This window comes from Vanacampus margaritifer, chromosome 1 (assembly GCF_051991255.1).
Source record: "Vanacampus margaritifer isolate UIUO_Vmar chromosome 1, RoL_Vmar_1.0, whole genome shotgun sequence".
In the NCBI taxonomy this organism is placed as follows: Eukaryota; Metazoa; Chordata; class Actinopteri; order Syngnathiformes; family Syngnathidae; genus Vanacampus; species Vanacampus margaritifer.
In genome coordinates, this window is record NC_135432.1 from 5,372,501 (window position 1) to 5,390,321 (window position 17,821).

General features: G+C 39.8%; 4 protein-coding genes across 11 annotated transcripts in view; all 4 read left to right on the forward strand.

The window, feature by feature from the left end:
• The window catches only part of rbm10 (RNA binding motif protein 10), an 11,867-nt gene extending 9,020 nt beyond the window's left edge, over positions 1 to 2,847 (forward strand). For all 3 annotated transcript variants that reach the window (XM_077583714.1, XM_077583733.1, XM_077583724.1), the window contains exons 17-23: positions 1 to 4; positions 888 to 1,034; positions 1,188 to 1,241; positions 1,345 to 1,530; positions 1,667 to 1,711; positions 1,796 to 1,848; positions 1,988 to 2,847. The exon at positions 1 to 4 is cut by the window's left edge and continues 191 nt beyond it. In XM_077583714.1, the coding sequence (XP_077439840.1) occupies positions 1 to 4; positions 888 to 1,034; positions 1,188 to 1,241; positions 1,345 to 1,530; positions 1,667 to 1,711; positions 1,796 to 1,848; positions 1,988 to 2,078 (580 nt within the window). In that variant the 3' untranslated portion in view covers positions 2,079 to 2,847. The remainder of the gene's footprint in view (positions 5 to 887; positions 1,035 to 1,187; positions 1,242 to 1,344; positions 1,531 to 1,666; positions 1,712 to 1,795; positions 1,849 to 1,987) is intronic.
• A 283-nt stretch (positions 2,848 to 3,130) lies between these two features.
• lrrc23 (leucine rich repeat containing 23) lies at positions 3,131 to 6,135 on the forward strand. The gene is made up of 8 exons (XM_077571622.1): positions 3,131 to 3,297; positions 3,886 to 3,989; positions 4,066 to 4,186; positions 4,470 to 4,611; positions 4,702 to 4,832; positions 4,925 to 5,061; positions 5,130 to 5,334; positions 5,446 to 6,135. The coding sequence occupies exons 1-8, from the start codon at positions 3,223 to 3,225 to the stop codon at positions 5,467 to 5,469; spliced, it is 939 nt and encodes a 312-aa protein (XP_077427748.1). The 5' UTR covers positions 3,131 to 3,222; the 3' UTR covers positions 5,470 to 6,135.
• Positions 6,136 to 6,909: 774 nt separating this feature from the next.
• Positions 6,910 to 15,393, forward strand: tktb (transketolase b). The gene is made up of 14 exons (XM_077571609.1): positions 6,910 to 7,152; positions 9,385 to 9,502; positions 9,596 to 9,709; positions 9,793 to 9,890; positions 11,251 to 11,442; positions 12,253 to 12,380; positions 12,513 to 12,709; positions 12,873 to 13,037; positions 13,189 to 13,345; positions 14,052 to 14,182; positions 14,253 to 14,336; positions 14,402 to 14,498; positions 14,597 to 14,716; positions 14,793 to 15,393. The coding sequence occupies exons 1-14, from the start codon at positions 7,061 to 7,063 to the stop codon at positions 14,963 to 14,965; spliced, it is 1,866 nt and encodes a 621-aa protein (XP_077427735.1). The 5' UTR covers positions 6,910 to 7,060; the 3' UTR covers positions 14,966 to 15,393.
• A 673-nt stretch (positions 15,394 to 16,066) lies between these two features.
• Positions 16,067 to 17,821, forward strand: part of bgnb (biglycan b) — a 45,670-nt gene continuing 43,915 nt past the window's right edge. For 3 of the 6 annotated variants that reach the window (XM_077547719.1, XM_077547728.1, XM_077547710.1), the window contains exon 1: positions 16,067 to 16,271. Coding sequence is in view for 4 of the 6 variants with exons in the window: in XM_077547710.1 (XP_077403836.1) it covers positions 16,211 to 16,271 (61 nt within the window). In the remaining 2 variants the exon portion in view is untranslated. Of the gene's footprint in view, positions 16,272 to 16,809; positions 16,930 to 17,228; positions 17,340 to 17,494; positions 17,810 to 17,821 lie in introns of all 6 variants that reach the window. The other 3 variants (XM_077547690.1, XM_077547682.1, XM_077547700.1) reach the window with 3 other exon arrangements.

Sequence of the window (17,821 nt, forward strand, 5' to 3'; positions counted from 1 at the left end):
ACAGGTATGTTTTCACATAAAAAAAATTAACTCTCACATTGACTTTTTCTATTTAGAATTGATTATTGCATTGATTAGTGATAGTCGATATGTTTTTTTCAAGGCCGATACAGATTATTAGTTGTCAAGGAGGCCAATAACTGATATTTCAAGCCGGTATTCATTTGCAGTAAAAGAAAACATATTAGTGTTAAAAAAAAAACAACTTTTTCTTTCAATTTTAAACTTGTAAAAAAAATTGATAGCTTTGTTTAAAGATTATAACAAAAATTGTAGGGCGCTTCCATGATGGTCATCAGCAGGTGTTTAAATTAAAAATTAAGCAAGTAAATAGTTCCCTAAAGTTTTCAACTGTAAAAACTTTTCCAAACTTTCAACATAATTTCTTTTTATTTTTACTTAATAAATATATATATATATCAGCATAAATTTTAATAAACTGGAAATTTAAATAATTCCATAAATGAAAAGTTTCCTGTATCTCACTGAGTGACAAATGCATGCGAGTGTAGCTAATTTGGGGTTTTCGTCAGGGTTCGTAAAAGGTTTCAAAAGATCTTCGCAGACAGTGAAAAATGGTCTGAATATGTTCGAAGTGTTTTTGCAACAAGTAAAAATTGTCTGTGAACATCTTAGAAATTCTGATGAAAACCCTAAATTCCGCTACGTTCGCAAGCATTCACCGCTGAGATATACCAGCTTTATCGGCCTTCAGATTTGTAAAAAGGACATTTTGACAAATATCGGCACCGATAATCAGTCTATCCCTTCCATTGATCAATCGAGTAATGCACGTGATGTTCAACACCTGAGTTAGCGGACGAAGAGCTTGATTACATGCGTCTAAACGACTAAATGTATTCTCCCTGTTGGGCCTGCATTAATAGATTGCCAAAGATATGGAACGCTGGGCCAAGACTCTCAACCGACACAAGGAGAACGTGCGGTCTGTCTCGTCATCCCCTGCGTCCGGTTCAACAGATCGCAGAGAATCTGCCAGCGCTGACGCAGGTTATGCTGTTCTGGAGAAAAAGGTGCTCTAAACGTACACATTGGCATTAAAAAATAATGAGTACGCCTCAGTAGAACTAATGAAGAAAATAGTTGGCAGTTTATTATTATTATTTTTATTTATTTTTTTAAAAGGTTTTGCATATCCAATTGAGTGTTTTCCAACTGTCCCACAGGGGGCGCTTTCAGAACGGCCTCAAATTTTTCTGGACCAGCTCAGACAAGCAGAAGTATGTTATGTGTGACATTTGTCTCGTTATGATGTCAACTTTTTACCCGTTTTTTTTTTCTTCCCATCTCAGTGTGTGACCAAGTTTTTTCTTTCCCGTGTAGTCGCCTCCTCCTCAGCACCTGGGTCTTGTTCCAGCGTACAGTGGTGAAAGTGACAGTGAAGAAGAAGGAGATGAGAAAGAAGGGAGGATGACCGACTGGGCGAAACTGGCCTGTCTGCTATGCAGGAGACAGTTTCCCAGTAAAGAAGCCCTTATTCGGCACCAGCAGCTCTCTGAATTACATAAGGTTTGTTTACTGTCACACTATTACAAAAGCTATTATTGTACTTTGGTGCCTTGCGATACGACTCACGAGTTTTCAAGATACGAGCCGTAAAGGTCAAGTTTAGTGCTGTATTTTATTCGATTTTGTTTCCCTTTAGCAAAATCTTGAGCAAAGAAGAATGCAGGAAACTGCAGGAAAAGAGGTTAGTCAAACATCATAACTTTATTGCCTTTGTCACAGTTAGTATTGATGCCAGGGTGGTCTTTTTTTTAAATTATTATTACAGAGACGAATGGATGGACAAGCTCCCGATTCCAAGAAGAGGAAGTTAAGTGCCATGTAAGCAGGCCCTTTCCACTATTTTCTTTTCATTGTGTGATGTTTTACAGGTTTTTCCACAGGCAAATTTGTATTTTATCATATGGTTACTTTTTTTTCTTTTTTTTTAACCCATATTTGACTCCGCCCCTCTCTTTAGGGATGGCATTACAGGTTCTAGCCTTGGTGCCAGAATGCTCCAAGGTGGTGTGAAAAAGGGACTTTTGTTGCGCAATATGCAAACGGAGTGAGTTGTGACGCTGCAGCGACAAGGACAGACACTTCACAAATACTCTCACCTGTCCATAAGATGTTCTCACATTTGGCTAACTTCACATTTGGCCCTTTTAACCAATCCAGTAGTGGATGACAGGACATTCATTGCATAGAATGTCACCATTCTTTGTTTTCTTTCTCCCTCACGATGCCAAGTTCTGCTTGTTTGTCCAACAAGCTTGCTCTCAATCGCAGTAAATGATATTTTCTAATAACAGTCTATGCACCATGTTTTGTTTTGTTAAATTTAATGCTTTCTGCCTTGTCATTCAGTGAATGACTGCTAATAGTACTGTGTACAATACTAATTGTGTGTACATTATTTTTACCACTAAGAGATGTTTAGGATAAAAAGTGTAACTTTACAGATGAAACCCGAAAAATGTTATTCGTGGTTGTTTCTCAAGAAGGCTGTCTTTTTTTTTTTTTTAATGTTTTTGTTCTACGTGACAAAACAATGTATATGATTGTATATGTACTTTGCTTTGGTTTTGTTGTTTGTGTGTTTTTTATGAGAAAGCTAAACTTTGAAAAAAAGAGCAAATAATGTATGTGTCAACACGTTTATTTACTTAGACCCCACGTGTCCATTGTTAATACAACACGTCAAACCTCAACAAATTTACCTGCGAGAGGCAAAATGCAGGAACTGGAATGAAAAGACCTGCTGATGCCTACAGTATGGTGCCAGTTGAGATAGAAAGCATGTGCTGGAATAAAATTTACATAAATGTGTTCAAGTCAGCCTTGAATAAGAAAATTTTGCTGCGTTATCACACCACCTAAAATATTTCTTCTTAAGAGTAATTTATTTATTGTAGATGCTATAATATGGATATTGTAGACATATTTACAATACTGGACAAAACTTAAAAATTCACTTTGCCATTCAACATTAGGCGTGTAAGATGAAGCCGTGCCTTCCTTGTATATTCAGTAAAAACAAAAACAATGTCCATGCTCACGTTACACGTGTTGCACAAACTGGCGGTGGCTGTTTCCATAGCAACGGACAACACTCGCAGCCCCATCTTGGAAACGGGGCCTTAACAGACAATCATTTGTCCAAAGTTAACATTTACTCTCGAGCTGAGACAGAATTGTAGATGACTGACCCAAATGGACGAGGAAGATGTGTCGTCGGATGTGGAAACCGGAGAAGAAAATCAAGATGAGGACGAAGAAGCAATAGAGGTAAAAAAAACGATTATCATTTAATCGTCTGCTTGAAAATGTAAGGCACAGCTAACCCGTCACAATTTGACTTAAATTAGATTAATTCGATTTAAATCAATATTTATTTTTGTGGGATACATGTAGTTTTGGAAGAGACCAGCGCATGTCGCTGTGACTTCATTGTTCGTTGTAGTTTGCAAAATTGCAGCTCCCGTTTTTCGCAAGCTTTTACTATAACAACCTCGACACAGTCACTGAGGCTCTTCACTCACTTTGTTTCCACACTCCTCACTTGATCCAGTGTTCAAGATTACATTGTTCACCCTGCACTTTAATCTGAGATTTTTGTTTTATATCATTCACTGTCTGTCATAGACTACGTTTAAAGCATGTTTGGATGTGCGTGCCGATTTACAAGTTCTCCTTCCTTCTCCATTATCTTTGTACTACATGTTGATGTTTCTTTAAAAATCACATTATTTCCCTAAATGTGTTTTTGAGCAGGTCTAGGCTCAATAATTTCATGAATGACCTCCAAATTGTGAACAAATTATTAAGAGTGCACGAAATATATGTAGTAACCCTTTCCTTTTTTTTAATTAACAGGTTCGCCCCTTGGATCAAGATATTATAATCCCAGGTCTGTCTTTGCTGTGCCGGACAGGAAATGGATTGAGACACGCATTCATTAAAGTCGTCTTAAAAGACAAGTAAGAGAGCCGAATGACCTGGTATAGCAAATTTGTCCCATCTTAAATCTCAAACTTTTGTGCTTGTACTTAATAGAAAACTAAGTGACATGGCTGCGATCAGCAATTACGTTCACCTTCGCTTCATGGACGTGTCCAACAACCGCATTTCTGACCTTTCACCTCTGGCATCCCTTACACAGCTTCTTTGGCTCAAGGCAAGCTTTTTCTTATCTAGAAAAATTACGTTTTGGCATCCACTTTGTGGTATGTGAAATAATTAAATATGAAGAAAATGTACATTTATAAAAACGTATCATTTTTAATGAACGATATGTTTTGTTTTTTGAGATAGTACTTGCCTCTTTGACCTTTACTTTTTTTTCTTCTTTTTTTTTATCTGTGTAAGTAATCTTACCTGTGAAGCACTTTGTGACCATTTAAAAACATTGGAGAACAATTGCACTAACTGAACTCCAAAATGGACAATTTATTTCTTAGATGGACAAGAATTTTGTGACATGCTTCCAAGGGCAAACCTTTTCTCAGCTGGCCTACCTGCAGTGGCTGAGTATGGCAGCAAACCGGCTCATTGAGGTGGAAGGTCTTGTCGGACCAGCTTTGGAGAGTCTCAATCTTTCAGGTTGGACTGATAATTTGATCTGAATAAGCACTATTAACCACCATCATAGTGTTTTCTTCAAGTCATGTGTGTCCTTTACTTTTGATGCAGGCAACCGTATACAGAGATTAAATGGCCTTGAGAGTTGTCTTTTTTCCAAACTGGGAACTTTGGAGCTGAGAGGAAACCGCTTGACTACAACAAGTGGCATCAACCTTCCCAATCTGCAGCGATTATATCTGGTAAAAAAAAAAAAAAAAAGTCAGTTATAATGCTTGGCTAAAATAGTCTTCTGTTATTTTAAGTGATTTTTTTTTCTTTCTCTGCATTGGAGGCCCAAAATCTTATTACAAGTCTTGAGGGCATGGAGACGTTAGAGAACCTCACCACTCTCCATCTTCGTAACAACAAACTTGCTAACCTGGACGGACTCAGCGACAACATGAAACGTCTCCAGTACCTCAATATCAGGTATTTAACGCCACAACAACAAAAACCAAAACAACATTCCTGTATCTCTCTCTCTCTCTCTCCCACAGAAGCAACGACTTCCTGGATGAGACCTGTCTGCGGGCTCTTGGCCTTGTGTCCAAAACCCTACGAGTCGTGGTCCTGTCCGAGAATCCACTGGACGGGACCACAGACTACCGGCCATATGTGCTGACTCTCATTCCGAAACTGGAGCGCCTTGATAAAGAGCCTGTTTCCCTGGAGGAGAGGGCTGAGGTGTGGAAGGCAATTGAGGTAAAAAAAAAAAAGAAAGAAAGAAAAAGAGCTCAGAAGTTTCCACTATTGCAACTTCAAAAGTCAGTTTCTTTATTTCTTCTTCTAATGGTTTGTGTTTTGTAATTACAGGAACTCAAAGAGGAAACTGCCTAAGTCAAAATATTTGCAATAGTTGCTCCACTTCCTGGAAAAGACTGCTTAGGGATGGAAGCCGATGTAAAAACTTTCAAATCTTTCAATGTCAAACATTGTCGTATGATGCACTATATTATTGTTGTTTTTACTTTATTATGTCTATTCCTAGCATAGCAAATGCTTCAAATCTTGCAGTGATTGACCGGGTTTCCATCTCCACACCTTGCGTAATGATGACAAAGCGAATTTTGCGTCCATTTCCCTGTTGGCAGCTATCCAGCTGCACTTTTCACGGGACGCTACAGTAGTGAGGTGGTGAGTCGCCAATCACAAAACCAGGCAGACATTCAAGTGTTACCAGTTCCTACTGTTGTGAAAATATGAATGCTGTAGATTCCATGTGCATACCTCTTCATTTTGACTTGCTGCTAAAACGTGAAAATTAACTTGTCATCTTTCTTGAGACAAGTGGGTTGCAATTGTGCTTAGAATTTTACAAAAGTGACCTGACAAGCCTGTCTGTGCACGGGGTCATCAACATGGTGCCGGCGGGCATGAGGCAGCCCCAAGGATAACGAGTAGCCCGCCGCACCAGTGAAGGGACATTGTGATTTCCAAAGCATGCTGTTGAAATGTCATTTGAACACTTGCAGAAATGTATAGAAATAAAGTGTTGCACATTGATTTTTAACTGTTTCATACCCAGCTAAGTTATTGTGAGGACCATTAACATAAGTGTCTTTACATAGATGAATATCTTTAATTAGTTAGTAATACAATACTCAAATGTAATGTGAGCAAATCTGTTATTTCAGACGGGCAGCCCTGGTCCGTGCAAAGACCAATGCAACGTGAAGAACTAAAAGTAAACATTAAGTTAAAACTAAACATTCTGACTAAATCTGAAGAAAAACTAAATCTCACATAAGTAGGGTGTATTTTGTGTTGTCGTCAGCACTCTTTCACCATTTTTGTACTAAGTTCACACGCTAAACAAAGCTTTTGGAACACGTCGGATTAATCGCATAAAAGCTTACGGTAACACTAGCTTGCTTTTTGTTTAATAAAAACAACAGCCTGCAATATGTAATGTGAATCATCAAATGGGTATTCATACTATTCAAATGTTCCTACAGCCAATTTCACAATGTTCCCACAATCAGAAATTTCTACATATCACATGTTAAAATAAATGAATAATAATGCCAATGAACATGGAATCCCTTTTAAGACTTTAGGGATCCACAAGGAACACTTGTACAGTAAACATTAATTAGCACTTTAACGACTTATTTTAGAGGAATTTCACAACAAGTTGAATCAAAGTCGTTTTTTGCACTTTCATCACCCCAGGCACTTTCCATTTCTGGTGTCTTCAAGGTTGACAGAGGTTACTTCCGCTTTGTGATTGACATTCGGGGGGCGGGGCTTGAGTGTACTTAAATGCCCTCCTTTCTGAAGCCTCCCACCTCCTCCTGCTGAACAAACGGCGGCGTGGGTCAGCACCGAACCAGCGGCACCGTAGACGCGTGACAAAGCAGAACTCGGTGACGCATTTCTTCGGCGACTGCGAAGCTCCAAAGGAAGGCAAACCCCAGCAACTACAACCATGCCCGATCAAAAAACTGTGCAGGCGCTGAAAGATGTCGCCAACAAGCTGCGAATTAACTCCATCAAAGCAACATGCGCCTCCAACTCCGGGTAAACTTTCCAAACGGAGCTTTTTTGTTCTTGAACTGTTTAGACGCTATGTGCGAGTCGAACGCGAACCCCTGCGTCATGCTAACGGTCACGAGACCATCTGTGGGCCTTGTAGCACGTGCTGCAGTTCCATTTGATGTCTCGTAAAAAAACTAAAAACACGGTCATTATTAGCCGTACAATTTGTTCACTGTGACGTAATTCTGAGTCGCGTTAATGGGTAGAAGAGGGTTAATGGGAATAATGAAAAAAAAAGAGGGATACAGGGACGACGTAATAAAATGAACTGCAGTAGTTTTTTTGGGGGGTTTTTTATATATAGAAGAGATATATGTTTTTTACAAACAAGAATCGCCTGTCACGTGCTGACTTGAAGCCCCAGCTGCATGCCAGATGCGTAGCTAAATTTCACTTCCGTGGGTCAATCCTGACTGAGTCCTGAATCAATCAGCTTCATGTGAAATGTCACGTGACCATAACCGGATTGGTGGTCTTTTTGGGGGTGGGGGTGGACTTCCGGTGCATGCTGCGATAACGCACATATTGATTGATTGAAAATCGAGTTATGCTCATAATTTTCAAACAAGACAGTTTAGACTTTTAATGTTTCTCAGCTGCTTTAACAAAAAAAAAATCCACAACTTTCCACTTAACTTCACAATGAGAGTGATGAGAAAAAAAACGAAATAATAAAAATACACCTAACCTGTAGCCTGTATGTGCTTTCAACAATTGACCATTCATTGACAAATCATTGAAAAACATTGGCCTTTGGATCATTGTAATTTGATTTGTGAGGATTATTTTTCTTATTTTTGTTTTTTTAAATATGAGATGTTTGACTACTATAACAAGTATGATAGCCACAGGCAAAAGCAATACAATCCGCTGTTTTTCCACCGTATAAAGGAAGCAAATGAAATGTTCGGAATTGTCAATATAAGTCTTTATCCTATCAGTTGTCCTCATCAATAACACATATTCATCCATACACTATATTAGTGTCCTGACTCCCTATACTTTGTCCAGTTTTGCCATCTTTTTTTTTTTTGTAACAGACCTTCTTTCAATTGAGTCAATTTCCAATTTTTGTCCATGTTTCTTTTATTAGCCAACCAACCATACATAGTTTGCTTTAGTTTATGAGATTTGGTAGACGATGGATACGTTTGTAGTTTGCACTCATGCATTGTTGCGAAGGCAGAAATATGTTTGATTGTGCAAGTGGGCCATGTGTCATTAATTTGTTTGTAGTGCCGTGCTGAACACTTCCTTCACGGAAGTCACCTCAAAACAGGTTTTGTAGGCAATGCAGTATTTCCTTGTCAAACAAAAGTTTAATTCAGTTGAATTCTGCCACTTGTTTGCTTAGTGTAGACTCTCTCATCCCTAATGTGCTATCTTTGTTGTAAGTGGGTGTGCACACCTGTGAAGCCCCATTTCATGTGCTTTATTCATTCACTCTTAAAGATTAAAAAGATTATAAAACGGTACGAAAAAGGTTATCATTTTATCTATCTTTTTATTAATTATTTTTAATGCAAAAACCTGACATTTAAACAGGGGAGTGTAATTTATTTATTTATTTATTTTTTCCTCCCACATACCAGGAAGCCTTCACACAGACTGCTTTCTGCTTTGGCAGTTTTAACACAAGTTTGAAATCTCATCAACTTTGCAATTCAGTTTGTGCTTTTAATGTCCCCGTATTTCCCACCAGGTCACCACTTGGCAAGAGCACAGTGGGTAACTTCTGTGGAAAAAGTACTCTGATAATTTGGCATGTTGCAAGTTTGTTTGAAATGCTAGCCACATAAGGGAAGCTGAGCTGCTGTTGAGTACAAAACATTTCAAAAATGATTACAATACTCTGACCACTATTTCAGCATCTAACAGTTTCTCAAGTTTGCATGTCTTTTATTTTTTAAATTTTAGGTCTGGCGTGGAAACTGACAATTTAACAATACTTTGATTTGGTGGTGATGTTCTCACAAAATATCCAAGGATGTTGTATCTTGTGATTATTATTTTTTTAAATAAAATCAAAACAGTGCCCCCTTCACATTTTTTTTAATATACTGTACTCTAACATGTTTGGAGTATAACAGCATACTTTGACTGTTACCCTTTTAAAAGCATTCATTTTGTAACATGCATGTTTAAAAAAAATTGTGATTGTGAAAAAGAGTGATTATATTGATATATTGTCACATCCATTGTCTTGTTTCACAGCCACCCCACATCGTGCTGCAGTGCAGCTGAGATCATGTCTGTGCTCTTCTTCCACACCATGCGATACAAAGCTGACGACCCTGGCCACCGGTCCAATGACCGCTTTGTGCTGTCCAAGGTATTTATGTGTACATGTTTTAGCTCAGCATTACACGTAGCAGGTAAGAGCTGTCGTATGACCCTCCCGCCATTTTTTATTTTTTTTTTCAAGGGTCATGCTGCGCCCATCCTGTATGCTGCCTGGGCCGAGGCGGGTTTTGTGAAGGAGTCCGATCTGCTCAACCTGCGCAAGATTGACAGCGACCTGGAGGGGCACCCAACACCAGTACGATGAGCGCTCCAAGATCCTCATGCTGTACGTCAGTTCCCTTTGACTAACATTGATGTGTATTCTTTTCTATTCGCCAGAAACTGCCCTATGTTGATGTGGCGACTGGATCTCTTGGTCAGGGTCTTAGTGCTGCCTGTGGGATGGCATACACAGGAAAGAGTTTTGACCGGGCCAGGTGAATACATGTGCTATTTCTACATCATCTTCTTCTTCTTGGAAGTTTTTTTTGTATGTTTTTTATTTTGCGGGGATCATTTTTGGTACGGTCTGTTCCCTGTAGAAAGACAGATTGTCCAAAGTAGGGCTGGGGAAGAATGTTGACCACAATTGTTTGTTACAGTTTTATTTAGAAGTAGCTCAATTTCGTAGATGTGACAATTTATAGGACATTCAACAAATATTTCACAATCCATGAATTGTAGTGGTGCAACGGATCACAAAAGTCACGGTTCGGATCAGATCACGGGTTTGCGTCACATATCAGATCGTTTTTCGGGTCAGCAAAAAAAAAAAAAGAAGATAAATAGTACTTTGTCTTTATTTATTTTCCAAAACACTTTTTTTCATTGAATAAAAATAAATCCATTTAAAATGTCTATAGTCGTTACAATTTAGAACAACTTGTGCAATATGAGGCTGAAACATTTTTAATATATATCATGTGTAAAATAAAGTATTAATGGCTTAAACTTGTGTTCCTATGATCTAAACGACTAAATTTGACATTTTGAGTTGAATATTTTTCTTTTTTAATGGCAAAAGTGTTTTATAAAATAAAAAATATATATAATATAAAAATAAGGCACATTCCCTTCCTTTAAACATGGAGAGTGAATTACAAAGAAGCATTGGTCCAGAATACTGAAAAAGCATTAAGGTAAGCCATCGGGTACAAGCTGTCAGACTCATTTACAGCTACCAGCCAGACACTCCGGTAATGCTAACAGCTAGCCGCTAGCCACTTACGTCGGAGACTTCTGCCATATCATACATACAATGGCGTCCTAAATTGGCGATTGAATACGAGTTCGGGATAGCGTTGTTGATGTTGGTCGCAACTTTAATGTCAATCAAAACTACGACCAAGAACTCTTAAACGTCTAAAAAAGGGAAATCAAGCTAGCCATTGCGGCACGACGTTTGCTATCTTCAAAGTAAAAGTGTACTGAGGAGGCTATTTGCATTGCCCTCAATGTATTATTGTATTTGGTACACTTTATTTTGAAGTTGGGCTTAGCGTGTTGCGTTTCAGCTTCTGTGACATATCAGAATGGTATCGACTGTGAATGTGCACTTTTTTTTTTTTCCACCAACCAATTCGCGCATCGTGCGCAAACCGACCCGTGTGACCTGATCCAAACCAACCACGGATCAATGATGATACGTTGCGCCACCAATGAATTGCAATTAGTTTGTAACATTCTTCTATTGGACATTACTACTGCACGCCATACCGGTTTACTGTTGTTTAGCACGTTAATCTTTTTGTTGTACTAATAATTCTAATTTTTTCTTCTTCTTTTTTTGTCTTTAAGTTACCGTGTGTACTGCTTGATGGGAGACGGAGAGTGTTCCGAGGGTTCCGTGTGGGAAGCCATGGCCTTTGCCGCCCACTACAATCTGAACAACCTGGTGGCTATCATGGATGTCAATCGGCTCGGTCAGAGTGATCCTGCGCCACTCCAGCACGATATGGAGGTCTATCGAAAGCGCTGCGAAGCCTTTGGGTTAGTGAAGACTTAAGTCTCCGTGTGGTTTCTATCACTCAAATGGAATGAAGTAGTGTTTGATTCCTGGGTTAAAGATCATGCATGATCTTAAGATTGACTTCAATACACATGGTTTACTTGGGCTCTGGCCTATATTAGGGTAGGGCTGGGTGATATGACAAAAAAACAAAATCGCAATTATTTTATATGCTGCTGTCACTGCAACCATTTTTTTTATATATTTTTTTTAAATATGGTCTACCGATGGGTAGCTAATGGCGCAGATTGTGGTTTGTGAAAGTTTGAATACTGCTTGACTGAGTCACTCCAGCCATTTTCACTGAAACAACCCCCTTTGCTCCCGGCTGTTTTACTGGATGTTAACTGATTTTGCAAGGCCCACAAAATATTGTGTTCTATTGCTATAAAAACATGGAACCTACCAAAAGAAAGATTAGAGTGTCTTCTTTCATCGGGGGGAAAAAAGTAATTTTTTTCAGTTTCCATTTTGCAGCAATTAACATTAGAATAGAGCCAAGTTTCATCATTATTCAAAAATCTATTTAGAACTGTGAGTAAATGAGCTTTATTTCCAACATGGCCCTGGTTGAGCTCTTTTGCTCCGCTGCCACCCGCTGGCCGTTTGTGTAAAAACTACCATTTCTTCAACCGTTTTGTAGTTGAGAGGCTGTATCAAAACCTGTATGCTCCAGCGTTAAAAACTTATAAATACGTCTTTGGGAGCATGGTCATATTTAAAATAGAATGTATTTATGTTTTGGGGATTGAAAGAGTTGAGGTAATTTTTTATTTTATTTTTTTTTGTAGCTGGAAGGCAATTGTTGTTGATGGGCATGATGTGGAAGCGCTTTGTCAAGCGTTCTCAGAAGCTCAGAAAACTCCTGACAGGCCCACATGCATCGTTGCCAAGACATACAAGGGGAAAGGCCTTAAAGGTAGGTGGGGGGGGTGAGAGTACCCCATGTACTGTAGTGCACATTCAACAATTTTTTTTTTTTCCATTTAGGATTAACTTTGTGAGACTTACTTTTTTTTTTTTTTTTTTTTTCTACTTTTTTCTTTGCAAGGTATTGAGGATGAATTGAACTGGCATGGAAAGCCCATCCCGAAGGACATGGTGGATGGACTCTTGAATGACCTCCAGGGACAAATCAAAAACCCCGCCAAGACCTTGTTTCCTCAGCCGCCTAATGATGACGTAGCACCTGTGGACCCAAGCTTGATCACCCTGTCCGAACCGCCAACATACAAAAATGGTGATAAGGTACAGTTTTAACATTATTGGTATGCTTGTAATTTGTAACTGGGTGACCTCGACAGTGGTAGCAGAATACTGTGTGTGTGTTTTGGAGACTGCTTTGCTCAATTGATTACATCGTTAAACTGGTCTGTGTTGTCTTGTTTGTTTTTGTTGTCCGCCCTTTCAGGTGGCAACGAGGCGTGCATACGGTTCTGCGCTGGCCAAGCTGGGCAGTTCAAGCAACAGGGTGGTAGCCCTTGATGGGGACACCAAAAACTCCACATTCTCCATAAACTTCATGAAAATGTTCGCGGATCGCTTTATCGAATGTTTCATTGCTGAGCAGAACATGGTAAGTGAGATTGAAGTTTTCTGCGGTCAATGTGTGTGATAGGATTTCACTTGTGTCGCTGGTTGAATTGTTATCGAAAGTCACATAATCCTCTTCCACTATGTGGACGCACATAGTCGACTTGTATTTTCTTTGATTGCTGCTGTTTTAGGTGGGGGTAGCCATTGGCTGCGCTGCTCGGGACCGCGCTGTGGTATTTGTCAGCACGTTTGCCGCCTTCCTGTCCAGAGCCTACGACCAGATCCGTATGGGGGCCATCTCTCAGTCCAACGTCAACTTTGTGGGCTCCCACTGTGGCATCTCTATTGGTGAGATTTTCAAATGACTTTGCATCTGCATGTTTTTACGACTTGGTGAGCGCTAAACAATGGGCTGCAGGGATGTGATTTTTCCGCTAATTCGCGAAATTCCGCTTTTTTTATTCCCCCCCCCCCCAAAAAAAATTTTTTTTTTTCGATTTTTTTATTTTTATTATTATTATTATTATTATTATTTTATTTTTTTTAGTAGTTCATTGTGTATGCACATGACTCCGACAGATAACATCTTCTGCTATAACAAAGACATTTGTGGTATGCTCTAATATGAGTTACTTTTCATTTGGTCATGATATAATTATTTGAACTCTTCAACATTATTTATGTGTTAACTTCACATCAATCACATTAGTTAGATATGATGATATTCTCAGTGATAGTTTTTAAAAGCAAAGGCAGTCCAATGTTTTTGAATGTGACTGATTTTGAGTTGACTAAAACTGCCATTTTATATGGGATAGTTCAATATACATTGAAAATTTATGCTGTTGTTTTGTCTATTTCTTTGTCATGTGAGTGCATTGAAAGTACTTAAAAACACGGAAAACCCATGAGCTCCGGGAAGCCCCCCCTTGTCCCCCCCACCAGGGCACTGCCCTGGACCTAGCTGGGTGCCAGCGGCCCCCAGACCCCCGGCTAAATTTTCAGATAATTTCACTTTGGTCAAATCACATCCCTGGGGCTGGTACCATTCTAGGTGAAGACGGTCCTTCTCAGATGGCGCTGGAGGACCTGGCCATGTTCCGTGCCATTCCTACTTGTACGGTGTTTTACCCCAGTGATGCGGTGTCCACCGAAAGAGCTGTGGAGATCGCAGCCAACACCAAGGTTGCTCATATTTTTCTTCAGCGCGCCGTATTGTCAAACTTTTGTTTTGACGTTTCGTTTATTTCCTCAGGGTATGTGTTTCATCCGAACCAGCCGACCCGATACGGCCATCCTCTACACTGCGAAGGAGCCTTTTGAGATCGGTGTCGCTAAGGTGAGTAGTGTGTGGCGTAAAATGCATACGAAGAACCTTGTTTGATGAAAGTAAACTGTCACCAGGTTGTACGCCAGTCTGACAGCGACGTTGTGACTGTGATTGGAGCCGGCGTCACTTTGCATGAGGCCCTGGCTGCTGCTGACATGCTGAAAAGTGAAGGTAAGCCTGCACTGCCCCCTAGTGGTTTTGTGTAGAAATGACAAGGTTGTGTTTGAGACTTCGTCTCACCCTCTGGCTTAATTTTAATCCTTGTTTAGGCAAAAACATTCGCGTGATTGACCCATTTACTATCAAGCCTTTGGATGCCAAGACTATTTTGACCAGTGCAAAAGCCACAGGAGGTCGCATCATCACAGTGGAGGACCACTACAAGGAGGGTGGGTAGTGTTTTGTCTTGGATTGTCTGCAAAAATTGTTGTTTGGATCTGTTGACGGTCTGTCCTATTTGCACAGGTGGTCTCGGAGAGGCGGTGTTGTCGGCGGTGGCCCACGAGCCGGGCATCGTGGTGACCCGGCTGGCAGTCACCAGCGTCCCTCGCAGCGGGAAGCCCCAGGAGCTTTTGGACCTGCACGGCATCAGTGCCAAGCATATCGCCAACGCCGTGCGCCAGGAGTTTGCCAACTGAAGAAACGGCGCCGCCTCCAGCTGGGTCTTATCATGATTGTTCATCTTTTAACCAACATTTGTCTGGCAGTCTCGTAGGTGTTCAACTCTTATCATGACGTTTCCTGAGCTTGTTACTGTTGGGAGATGTAAACTCTTGTTACCTCTTTGCTTAACACTGTTTTTGAATTAATAGTTCAGTTAAAAAGTTTACAAATGTCAAGTTTGATGGAAGATGAGACTGATGCATTCCAACCCCTCGTTTTTTTCCCCCTGCACATTCCAAGTGTTTAAAATGTCACACCAGTTCACTAGGCACATCTTCTGTAAGGCAATTTGAGGTTTAAGGATAGAACACGTGATGGGTTTGGTTCATTACTTGACCAATACCTGACAAAATGTTACTGGTGGGGTTCTTCTGGTCTGCTGAAATAAACATGATTAATCCAAGCTCTTTTGATGAAGTGAATTTGATGGTTGCTTTGCAGCTCTGATGTATGGATCGAGGTTATTGTAGTTAATGGCAACAATAATTTAACAAACTCAAACCCACATTAATTTTATTAAACCGATTTTAGTGGAAATGCCAGTTTTTCAATATAATACATGAGCGTGCAGGTTGGTTTTTGAATGTGGTAATTTAGCTGTTGCTGCAATTCATCTATGGATAATGGAGGGGGGGGGGGGAAACCTGCTTCAAAAACTGAAATTAAAAGTCAAAAAATAACTACAGTATCATGGATACATCCATTATAACCCTGAAGAATTCACTTGTGAGCCAAAATGTTCATGAACAAGGCAGATGTTTGCAAAGTATTAGAATAGGTCATCTTTTTGCCTGATGGCATATTGCCATCCAAAAAAAAGCAAAAAAGTCAGATGCATTGCTAGAGCCATTATCTGTAAAGGGAGAATTACAAAGTTACTGATTTCATAGAGAAGACTAATTAAGTTGAAATAAGCAAGTATGCAAGTTGTACTTTTTGTGTTACTTTTGCTTTGTTTTTTTCAAGCCTTAACCGTAGTGTGGTCATTTATGTTTTATATGCCCCCACTGGCAAGGTATGGCTACTACATTTAGATGTGTGCACTACCTTCTGGGAAAAAAAAGCAAGATGGCGGCCTTAGCTCTGGTTGTGTGTGTTTGTGGGAGGGGAGACAAGCTATAGGCAGGCCTCTCGGCTTGTTGAGGTTTTTCAAGCGTTCTGTTATTGGCATTATTTATGATATTCTACAATATTTCGAGCTGAAAGGATTATTTTTGTTCATGAATCAACTAGTCAACACCCATAGCCCGGTTCCTGACCTCATCACAAAACAAACAATTGGTAAGTCAAATGCATTGAAGCCCTGCTGAGACCTGCACTTGTCTTTGAGTTAAGAACATGGAAATATTTGAAAAATGGCACAAACACGCATGATTTGATGTTCCTCGACTTGATTATTGCACAGCTTGCCATAATTTGAATGATTATAGATAACTAATTCAGAAGGAAGGATCCAATTAGTGGGCTATGTATAACAATACAGTAAAGTCTCACATTGAACTCTGCCCAACCATCTAGATGTCTAAAATGGAAGTCATATCTGAGGATTTGTATTATTTATTATTTTTACTTACTGTAGACTTTGTTTTTAGTCTTCTTGCCTTTTCAGGGAACTTTAAATTGAAACAACTTTAGTCACCACTTTCCTTCCCCTTCTGGCGTTTTTCCATTTTGCCATTTGTCTGTAGCACATGACCCAATGCACATTTCCAACAAATGTTCTAATCTGTTTTGTGTGACTTTACTATTTGGGCACACATTTTGACATATATGGGGGAGTGCGTGGAGTTGCTGACGACTGCAGTGTTCCTGTGGGCAGGTGTCAACCCGCAATGACAGTACCCAGTTGGTGGCACCTTCCTGGTGTGATGAGTTGAGGCAGCACTGTGTCAAATTGTGTGCATGCACATGAAGTACATCCATTGGGAACATAAAGATGGTCGGTGTCATCATTCATTTCTGCATAGAGGTGTTTGTTTTCATACATGGATGTTAGTGGAACTTGGCCAAACAAGGTTGACTTTAACTTGAACCCACAGCCCAAAAAAGAAAAGAATCCACCTCTTCTGGGAAAAGACCCAATATAAGCACACTGCACACCTAGTATGTCAATATTCAGCGGGATAACACAACATTGCTTTTCCAAGCGTAAAACCAAATGATGTAATAGATAAATAATTCCCACAGAATGAACATATGCATGCCATGTTTACCTCTGGGTCAAATGTCTGCTTTTAGCAAGTGTGAGGCAGACAGGAGGGAGGAAGAAGAAGTAAGAGAGGAGACGAGGAGGAGTCAGGCGGGTCTGTGTATTTCATGCTTGGTCGAACATGGGCCTCTATTAACAATGTGAGATTTAAAAAAAAAAAAAAAAAAACACCTCTCCACCTACAACATTACTCCTTCCCATCTTGTACCCTTGTACATGCAGTAGTCACTGAGTTGGCAAGGCTGCAGTAAAGTGAACCATAGCGGAGAAACTTTTTTTTTTCTTTCCCTTGCAGCGTTCATCGTCTCACACTTTGGAAAACAAAGGAACAAAAAAAAAAAAACATTTTATTTTCAAAAGTTTTTGGCTGCTCTTTTTTTGGGGACTTCAGCTGACGTCCTGATTCAACTGAAATAAGTGAAGGAATATTCAATAATGCCACGGTCATGGGTAGTGCTCATTTGGCTGAGTGGCACATTTTTATCCGGACAAAGCATGTCACATGACAAAGTTGTAGGACAGTCGCTTCAATTGGAAAAAACTGCAACCCCAGAAACTGGGATTCGTACCAGGATGACGTTATCAGATTCTGGTGTGTCTTTTCTTGCAGGTAAGTTCTGGA

What these genes read in the sequence shown, in the direction of transcription:
- lrrc23 (XM_077571622.1), top strand. Translation starts at nt 3,223, where the DNA reads ATGGACGAGGAAGATGTGTCGTCGGATGTGGAAACCGGAGAAGAAAAT. An exon ending in AAAGTCGTCTTAAAAGACAA is followed by an intron (nt 3,990 to 4,065) that starts GTAAGAGAGCCG and finishes TGTACTTAATAG; the next exon opens with AAAACTAAGTGACATGGCTG. An exon ending in AGGTGTGGAAGGCAATTGAG is followed by an intron (nt 5,335 to 5,445) that starts GTAAAAAAAAAA and finishes TTGTAATTACAG; the next exon opens with GAACTCAAAGAGGAAACTGC.
- tktb (XM_077571609.1), top strand. Translation starts at nt 7,061, where the DNA reads ATGCCCGATCAAAAAACTGTGCAGGCGCTGAAAGATGTCGCCAACAAG. An exon ending in AAGAGTTTTGACCGGGCCAG is followed by an intron (nt 9,891 to 11,250) that starts GTGAATACATGT and finishes TTTGTCTTTAAG; the next exon opens with TTACCGTGTGTACTGCTTGA. An exon ending in AGATCGCAGCCAACACCAAG is followed by an intron (nt 14,183 to 14,252) that starts GTTGCTCATATT and finishes TTATTTCCTCAG; the next exon opens with GGTATGTGTTTCATCCGAAC.